Source organism: Siniperca chuatsi, linkage group LG10 (genome assembly GCF_020085105.1).
Source record: "Siniperca chuatsi isolate FFG_IHB_CAS linkage group LG10, ASM2008510v1, whole genome shotgun sequence".
Lineage (NCBI taxonomy): Eukaryota > Metazoa > Chordata > Actinopteri > Centrarchiformes > Sinipercidae > Siniperca > Siniperca chuatsi.
This window is the reverse complement of record NC_058051.1, coordinates 11,296,493-11,306,454: the sequence shown is the minus strand read 5'-3', so window position 1 is coordinate 11,306,454 and position 9,962 is coordinate 11,296,493. Positions and strand designations below refer to the sequence as shown.

The following is a 9,962-nucleotide window of genomic DNA, read 5'->3' as shown; positions in this document are numbered from 1 at the left end:
TCAGTATACTGAAAATCTTTAAAACCATGATACTTCTGAGAAATTTGTGGCAGCAACACAAATTACAACATATATTCATCATAAAAATCATATTGAGACTGTATGAATGCAAAACATAAATGCTTGTTTTATCTTACAAGGCCAGTTGCTTTCTTTCATGTAGACAGACTATGATATAATGAAGTTATCGTACCACAGGTAGACTCTTCATCCGAGCCTGTACACACAATAGACACTAGGGGGCAGGCTACACACACCATGTTAGCACAGACAACCAACAAACAAGGTTTCTTTACAGAGACTACACAGAAATATATTGGACTAAAGACAGAGAGAAGGAAGACCTTATTACTAATTGTCCATTAGGAAGAGATGACATCGTTAAGCAGCAAAAGTCAATGATATTAATGAGTGTAACACTACGTTAAGAAGTGATTCCAGCAGTGTATGAAGTCAGATGGAAGTTTTTTTTTGTTTATTTGTTTTTTTTTTGTGGACAGTGAAATGCATTGTAGGTAGCGCAGAAGATCTGCTTTCTGTGCATTTTACCGTGCTGAATGAGGGGTCGGTGACTCACTCGTCTCATATTATTTGCATATATCCATTTATCACAAAAAACATATGCAAGAACAGTGTAAAAGAGCAAGGAGTAGAAGTACCGCATAGAATACAAAAAATCATAACTCATAAATATCATGGTAATATAATATATATATATATATATATATATATAGTAATCCAATATATATATATATATATATTCTGTACTGTAGCCCAGAAACAGGGGTTGTCATATTAGAGCTCAGTCCACTAAGATCTTTCCTCTAACTCCTCATCATATTAAACCACCCAAACCACAATGTTAATGACTTCTCCTTACTGTTAATGCACAAAACATTGAACACAGCCAAAAATAAAACCAATAAATAGCAAATTTTAGTGAGGTTTTGGATGTCAAAACTCTTTTTCTATATGCACTTCCAATGTTTATTATAATATTTGTATGTTAAAGACACCACATAAAACGTAACTAAAATGTGTTTATATGTAATACAGGTCTTATTTGGGCTTTTATTTGCTTTTAGAGATTGACTTCTTTGTGCTCCAGCTATGTCTGTGTACTGTAAACATCTCATCTTTCTCTCACATCATGGAATGCCAGTAGTTTTTCCACCCCTCATTCTCTAGTGGTTTGGTAAAGCAATATAATCATATCTGGCCAGATACGACTGCTCTTTAACCATGACTGCATTGTATTGTGTGATTTATTTTGCTGCAACATGCCTCAATGTGCCTAAGGAAACCGCTAAGAGACCTACTATATAAAATATCCAGTTCTGCAACATGCTGATCTGTTCCACAGGCTGCCCCACGCTGCTGGCATCTCTACCTCTTCTGTGACTACATTATATAATATGCACAGAAAACCATGTGAAAATTGAGGTTACTGGAAATATGTGCAACAAGAGCACCACAGGAAGTTGATCAATTCATCTGTTAATATAGTAATAATTTTTAAAAAAAAGTGTTTGTCTGCATGCTTGTGCAATTTCACATAAATAGTTAAATGTGTTTCCAGTTAAAGACCATCCAGTATATTCCAGTTGTCGCGTTTCTCCATTCCTTCCCATTCCCCGCACTCAAGTCCACCATTTATTTTTACATTGGTATGAAATCTTCAGGTAAGAAAAGCTGTGAGGCGCTTTAATCCAAAACTTTGGGGCTGTTTTTGTTCTGAGTGGTGTAGTCCAGAGAGTAGGTGTTCATACTGTGAGCCATTATCCACATATAACATGTGTAGCTGGCATGTAGTAGGCAAACGTTAATACCCAACAAAAGATGTGGTAAACCTGTGCTGTGAACCCACCTTCCATATATAGTCAGTGGCAAAGGGAATGACAGGTAGTGTAAGTTTATTGCCCAGAGGTGGGTTCACTCCCACGTACCTGCTTGTACACTCGACTACGCTAGTGGAACAGTGTAAAGGGATCGTGCAGAATCAATTTGGGTTGTAAGGCAGCACATGCAGGGGCTGGCCAGTGGGACAAGGGCTCAGGGATTGGGGTAACATATAGTGGGGGCATCCATAGATAAATATGCACAATAGAGGAGGTGCTGTGTGTGGGTGTGTGTGCGTGTGCGTGTGCGTGCGTGTGTGTGTGCATGTGTTTTTATGTGCGTGGGTGTATCTGTATGTGTGAACACCTCCAGGAGTTCTTGGTCTCTCAGTCTCTTTCTATCACTCTCGTCATTTCTCCTTGTATCAGTCATTCTTTTCTCCTTCCATCTCTTTCTCTACGTTGCTACTCCCCTGCACTGCGAGGCGCCCGTGGGTTCGGTTTTCCATCATGGGTCCGGCGGTTTCTCCCCTTCCTTATCTCCTGAAGATGCTTCCACTTCTTGTTAGCTGGGCGAACAGCAGGGCCCAGAGGCGGGCCATCCTTCCCTGGAGCAGGAAAGCTCTTATCAAGTTGGTGACCACCGGCGTTCTTGCGTGCCCAGACTTGCTCACAAATCTGGTCAACGGTACTAAGGTTAGGGTGGTCCACCAGCTGCATGAAGTCCCGGTACCAAAGCTTTTGATTGGTCATTGGGGGTCCACCTCCGCTGCGGGGGTCTAATCGGACAGGGGCATCGGAGGGTAGATTGGAGACTGAGGAGGATGTTGAAGGTACAACTTCCAAGGTGATGCCTAGTAAGGTTTGGGTGAAGCCGTGTTCCATAGCGTGGCACTGGTAGATGCCGATATCTCTCTTCAGGACACGGCGAATCAGAAGGCCTCTGTCTGTCTGGAGGATGCGGTCATCTAGACGCACCTGAAAAACAGAAATAAGTTTCATCAAAATGTTGGAGCTTAACAATGTGCACTGCTACCATTTTGTCTTTTTGTACAAATGTGTCTTAGTACCAATGTCTTGTATTATATCAAGTAAAGTTCCATGAATATGTGTAAATATGATTCTGACACTGATTAATGGAAGAGCTAAGTGGCTCTAAACAGCACTACACATACTGCACTTAATGCAGAGGTAAAGCCAGCGTTTTATCAACTGCAAGAGCTTGCACTTAAAACCCGATCTGTCAATGTTGCCAGCTTTGCACCCAGTATACTGTAAGTGTAAGATGTTCTTTAATCGATTTTGAGTTTGGACTGAAATTGGTACTGAAGAATCTTTGCTTTTTTCCTGACCTCTGGTGATGATTATTAATGCCAATGTTAAGGCGCAATGTCTTTACAGTGCCTTTCAGAAGATACTGACTTGAATGACCTTGCTTAACAACAATGTCATGTGGGAACAATGATTCAATCCAGATAGAATTTAGATTTTCATGACTAATACATGGCTGGGGGTCTTTTTTTTTTTTTTTTTTTTTTTTTTTTTTTACCAGAATCATAGTAAATATTTATACTAATTGTACATTGTGAAAGAATGGCTTTCTGGCTTGATATACACACTCCTGTAAGACCTTCTCAATGCCCTTCTCACATCTCTTAGTTATAATCTCTCTCTACCATCCCTCTCACCTCTTCCTGTGGGTTCTGGGAATGTTTCTGGAAGGTCCAGGTGACTCTGGCCTGAAGGGATTTGGGGATACACTCCAAGAAAGTGCTGCTTCCCTCAACTCCATACAGCTTCCTCTCTGCAACACGGTACTTATGGTGGTCTACAGGGGGCAGCAGAGACAAGGACATTATGGGTCTACTGTAACTCAAGACATCTGTTCACTAATAACAATCCAGGACCAGGCAAGAACTGAAAAGACAAAAAAATAGAAGAGGATAGGGCATGACAGGACAGAACAGAACAATGCAGAGAGGTCAGGAGAGAAGAGCACAAAAAAACTGGACAAGACAGGAAAGGAAAGACCTGAACAAAACAAGAACAAACAGGACAGACCAAGGAAAGACAGGAATAATGTGGGACAGAAACAAATTGAGCTGATAATGCTTGGCTAAGAAACCAAAGCTTACTTTGAAATGGTTTCCCTGATCTATAAAAACTAAATTATAAAAATAGTTACTGGGTCTTTTACAGTCTTGTGAACAAATGTATTTATACATTTGCATCACTAAAGGGGGTTGATTTAAACATTTGGTCACCTAACACGGCAGCGGCAGATGGCCGCCCACCATTGAGTCTGGTTCTGTCCAAGGTTTCTGCCTCTTAAAGGAAGTTTTTTCTTGCCACTGTCGCCAAATGCTTGCTTTGAATCGAATGTTTGATGTGTAACACTAAACATCATCATCAGAGACTATTACTCTGACCTTGATTAGTTTTACACAACCCCGCTTGCGTGCCACATGATGTAATCATATTATCCAGAAGTTCCTTCAGTTTGAGTGATTAGCCTGATTCAGTTATATGGAAGAAAGACAGATAGTGACAGAATGTTGGTATTGTGGTCTGGGGGCACAGAGGTCAGGAAGGATTTGGATTTTTTGGCACAGAGACAATGAGATGTCAAATGCAAAGAGTCTCTGAGTAAGAGCAGGATCAGAGTGAGGTTTTGTTCTTCAATGAACATACCTCTGCAGCTGTCAGCCTACAATAATGGTCACAGCTACCAGAGCTTTCATGGTTTCATTTTAACAACCAAGACAAAACAATCATTTTTAAATAATACCTCCAGAGCACAGGGTGTTGGGGTCTCCGTTCCTTACATCCTGGCGACGGAAACGTCTGTAAAATGTTGTTAATAAGAGTTTATTACAATTTATTATAAGGAATTTTAAATGTATTTGATTATACTTGCTAATACAATAATCTTCATTTTGTCTTTCTTGCTCACTATAAGGAATCATCTGGTGTGTGTCATAAGTGTTTGTGTCACAGACCTCTTGGTGTTTGGCAGGTAACGAGTACAGGATGTTCCATCCCAGGCGCAGTATGGGTCTCTGGCGAGGCAGCACTCAGCACAGGCCTTCCCATACACACTGCAGCGGTGAAGGGGAACCTGGGCAATGCCTGTGTCTGAGCCCAGATACAGCTGTTGCTGTGAGGACACAGAGTGGGGAGACAAGTTTTAAAAGAGGGTTTCAGGACTGTTGTCAGCATTTCTATGGAAGCCCAGTATTCATGTTAAATGATGTTTTGACTGATCTGTGCCATCATAAATCTGCTGGGACCCATGACACCATTCTCAAGCTGGGCTGGCCCCACTGGCTTGATGGGCAGTATCATCATAATGCCATGGCCTGCTTAGTAGTCCAGCTGTCAACCCTACTTATCTAGCTTCACTGGTCTTACAAATAGTCAGAAAATTTTCCGATATCCTTGAATCCTATCGTCACGTAAGCAAAGACAAGATACTCTGCTGAATGACTCAGCCTTACTGTATATCTACATTGTATCTGCTCAGGTCAACTGGCTTGCTAGGCAACTTCATCTGAATGCCATGGCCCGCTCAGTTGTCCAACCACCATCAGTGTAACTGGTTCCACTAGTATTACCAATAGCCAATTAGCAACCCCTCTGGTCTGACACACTTTTCTTGAATTATGTCCCTTGACCTGTCTTACACACATTCATTTTGATATCATGTTTCTTTATTGAGCCTTCTCTGTGTCATGGGCCCAACTCAACGAAACACCAGTGTCCCAGAAAGACAAACAAAATCCCATCTTGTTTCCTTTTTGCATCCAGTGAGTTTACTTTTAAGCACTAACATTCAATGGCTGCTGCTTGGTTATGTCTCCAGGTGTATTGCCCTTGAGAAAGGCTGGTTTTACACTCTGATAGAATGTGCTGAAGTAAAGCTATACCTGAATACAAAGGACATTGGACATATTTTGGGGAGATAGAAGCACATCATAAATTGCTCCTAGCATGAATCTAATTCTGCCTGCTTCACCCCACAATTCCTTCCAGCTTCTGGTCATGCTTTGCCTGCTGTTGCACCTCTGGCAGCCTCTTCTAGCTTCTGAATCTCCTCTACTCCCAGTTTCTTCCTGCAAACTGCTATTGCTTTGTAGGCTGTGCTATGTTTAGACACAGGGGTATTGTAGGACAGGTATAGCATGGGCTTGGGGAATTTGCACTAAGTGCTGCTTGAGCCTGTCAAACTTCTTTGGGTTCTTTGGTACAGCCTCCAACAATATCATGTTTTCTGTTTGGGAATCTTGGGAAATATATTTCTGAGCAGAAGAACATGCATATCAATTTCGGTGGTGATCCTGATCTGAGATTACCATTATAAGACAATTATTGTTTTTATGAAACTAAACACCCTGGTGATGCAAAGATAAAAAAGGGAGCCACAATGTTCCATTTTTTTATCAATGATTTTAAGTATAAAACAAACATACCCGTTTTGAGGAGATCTGCATGTTGATGATAGATGAGGCATCCTGAAGAGCAGAGAAGGTACAGCTAATGAATTACATATAAAATAAATTACCATTTTTAAAGCTAGTCAAATCAAAATACAGTCAGTACTTAAGTGCTTATATCTATAAGAAATTAGCTTTATCATAGTTTTCTTACTTTAAAGACCTCCAGCTCTTCCAGTAGAAGTTCCTCCATGTTGTTCCAGCTCTCCTTAGGGACATTGATCACCTTTAGTACTGTTCCTTTGTCTGAAATAAGAGATGCAGTTCATAAAGTCACTTTTCACACATCATTTCATTATCTTCATGTTTAAATATAAAGTAAAGAGTTAGAACTGAAAACGAGTCATTCACCTGTGCCAATAAACATGACATCATACTGTCCATCGGCAGCGCTGACTCTGTCCACGACAATCTGTGTGAAGCTGTAGTCCACATTTGTTCTGACGAAGACGGGCCGTCGGCTCATAGGGTAGACAGGGTTATACATCAGAGGGTGGTGACGCGCAAACTGGATCACATCGTCTGGGAAACCCTTTGTGGACTCAAAACTGCCAAATGTCTTGCTGGGACACTAATGGAGGGCAGTAAATAAAGGTTGAATTCATATTCCAGCATAAGGTCCTTGTTTATACAAACTTGAAAACAAAAACAAATGAGCAGCAATGGTGCAGGTGCACTGTTGGTTCCATTGTGGTACACAATTTACTGAACTTCAGTGGGGATGCAAAATGGTGCAAGTCAGTTTGAAACATTAAAAAAACTCTGTAAATACTGATAAAACCATTAAAATTGAAACCATTTTGAAAGCAAATATTGTCCTGGGAATTTGTGAATAAGAACATGTACGTTTCATATTTATCAAAGGATTTAGCCACTACTCAGCAATTCAAAGTACTTTAATAATCCAGCCAATCCATTTCTATTGTAAGGGATTTGTTCTCTGCAGAACAGGACTGACTGCATGTACTAAGAGACTCTTGAAACTCTTCAAACATTCCATCATGACACACCATATTTGATGAGCAAAGTTGTTTTGTATTTGCTCTGCATGTAAATTGGTGACAAATGTGTGACTTGTCAAAGCTACGGTCCATCAGGCCACAATGAGGTGATTTTGGTGCAATCACAGATGGATCACAGGGCCATGAGAGATTTTCTCCAGGTCAGAGTCCAGCCTCCCTCTCTAATTAAAATTCCAGTCTTAGACTCTCATTCCAGGATACTGATATTTTACTAAAGTATGCTGTAGAATCATGCAGTTTTTATACTTTTTTATTTTTAAAGTTTGCTCATGAAGTGGAAAACAGTTGATCTGGTTTATGCATTTTAAACACTGAATCTGCCTTCTATGCAGTTTTGCATAATTCACTTGTAAGCATGATTGTTTTCTTTTAATTTGATTTGTTCCGCTAATTTTACAACCCAGTGAGGTGATGATGGCGTGAGAGAGGGTTTACTGTAGGCCAAATACAATTACTATTCTGCAGTAATACAATGGGGATTGTTCTGCTGTGGCAGTAACAGCTGAAGCTCTGAATAACAAATCCTGCTGACGCTACACTTGTGTGCTTACCAGAATGTAAGAGCTTTGGTAAGCACATATTGATTGGGAGGATTGTGGGGAGCTTTTGGATGAATTGAGATCTAATACTAAGTACTGCAAGTGTATCAAGTGCCTATAGAACTTGTATCAATATGGATACATTCATCTCATTATATTCTTGTGATATGACTTTGTATTTTTACAGTTCAGTGCCCCACCTGGAAAGTACTGTAGCAATACACAATGTTAAAATACTCCTTTACAAGTAAAGTTCATGCATTTAATAATTTGATTTAAGTAAAGTTTATGCATTCAAGAGTTTATTTAATTAAAATTACAGAAAAAGAAAATGTTCTTAAGGATCAGTAAAAGTACTCATTTGGCAGAATGGCTCCATTCGTTTTATTATTATTATATATAATAATATATAATAATTATATATATAATGATTATCAATACTGAGGCATTAACATGTTAGCAGTGATTTAATGTTATAGCTGGTTTAAGGTGGAATTTTAATTGCATTATATCGTTGGGGAGTTTCATCTATAGCAATGTATCATATTATAAGCTGATCATATGTTTTGTATTTAAAATCTGAACTTACAAAGCAACTTGTAACTATAGCTATCATATAAATGTAGTGTAATTTAAGTGTAGAATGTAAATGAGTAATAAGTACAATATTTACCTCTAAAATGTAGTAGCATAAAATGGAAATACCCAGTAAAGTATATCAGAATCTATACCATTCTTCTGTAAATGTACTTTTCACTCGTGTTAAAAACTCTTTATATATGGGTCTTGACTTCTTTTTGACTTACCATTCCTGGGCGGGGATAGGGGACTTTTCCCTGGAAGGGGACCCACTGGTAGTTGGGCCCCTCTTTGTGAGCAAAGGGCCCCAGGAAGGCCCTCCGGATGTCATTCATGGAGTAGAGACACACAGCTGAGCCTTTAAATACACTGCTGCTGGGGGAAAGGGGGAGCTGGGTTAGAAACATCACAACACACACACACTCTCTCTTGTCTTTCTCACCTTTCTCACTCTTTTGCACACACACACAGACAGACACACACACATGCACATAGACATACACACAATATGAATGGACTCTGACCTGGAAGTAGAGAAGACAGTGTAGACCAGAGGGTTCTTTCTGTCCCTTGTCTGCAGCAGGAACACATCGCCTGAGGACGGACACACACACATAATCAGGTCAGGTGGTGGTAGTCCAGAGGTCAAAGGTTGAGAGAAAGATAAGCAAAGCCCTATGGCCATTTCTAACTACTTTAAAGAGACATTTCACTAATAACTGAAAGTAACTACACTACACTACAGCTTTGAGCAGTGGTTTGTAAAATTAATTTTAATGAAGATTTAGTCCCATTAAAACATTTTTTTACATTTGTCAGGTTGGGGTCTGCCACAAACAAGATGCATTTCTAAGTCTTGGCCCATAATGAAATAAAATACTGCAATTAAAAAAATGTGTCGACCATAAAAAAGTAATGTGGTGTAGGTTCAGGTTCAGATCAATACACATATTTTTACAGGGAGGTCCTTTCTAAAGATTTGGTCTCAGGTATGGTCAGAAAACTCTTCAAGATAAAGGACTCATTGTACATGTGATGGAATGCGATGGATAGATTTAGCCTAAGGGTTAGGATAAGGAATAATTATTCAACTTATTTCATTATTTCACCTTTCATTGCGTCACAAGATAAGCACAGAGACAGATCATATTATTTCCAACAGATATGGTCAGAGAGATCAATCAAAAACATTGCTTTGCTTTGGTATTTTGGTGCAAAACAATAAACATAGCAGAAATATAAAGAAAGATAAAGCAAGTACTGCAGGTCAAGAATAATAAATATAAAACTGACAATAAGATATTAAATAATATTATTTTGAGAGCTGAAACTGCTGCAGCTGCTGAATAAACCACATGACTGGAGGTTTGGTGTTTCTCTTTGTGAGATGTGATCATCACGTGTTAATTGCTTTAATCAGAAATTGTGCTTTCTTTTCATATTTTCATAGTTGATTCCTCTAAGTCATGGCATTTGAAGGAAGATGTATTT

General features: G+C 39.4%; 1 protein-coding gene across 3 annotated transcripts in view; it reads right to left on the bottom strand.

Moving 5' to 3' along the window:
• Positions 1–9,962, bottom strand: part of sema3b (sema domain, immunoglobulin domain (Ig), short basic domain, secreted, (semaphorin) 3B) — an 84,288-nt gene that overhangs the window by 1,054 nt on the left and 73,272 nt on the right. For all 3 annotated transcript variants that reach the window (XM_044210778.1, XM_044210776.1, XM_044210777.1), the window contains 9 exons: positions 8,996–9,065; positions 8,699–8,843; positions 6,683–6,902; positions 6,486–6,577; positions 6,308–6,349; positions 4,838–4,995; positions 4,627–4,682; positions 3,527–3,666; positions 1–2,816 (listed from right to left, as the gene is read on the bottom strand). The exon at positions 1–2,816 is cut by the window's left edge and continues 1,054 nt beyond it. In XM_044210778.1, the coding sequence (XP_044066713.1) occupies positions 2,304–2,816; positions 3,527–3,666; positions 4,627–4,682; positions 4,838–4,995; positions 6,308–6,349; positions 6,486–6,577; positions 6,683–6,902; positions 8,699–8,843; positions 8,996–9,065 (1,436 nt within the window). In that variant the 3' untranslated portion in view covers positions 1–2,303. The remainder of the gene's footprint in view (positions 2,817–3,526; positions 3,667–4,626; positions 4,683–4,837; positions 4,996–6,307; positions 6,350–6,485; positions 6,578–6,682; positions 6,903–8,698; positions 8,844–8,995; positions 9,066–9,962) is intronic.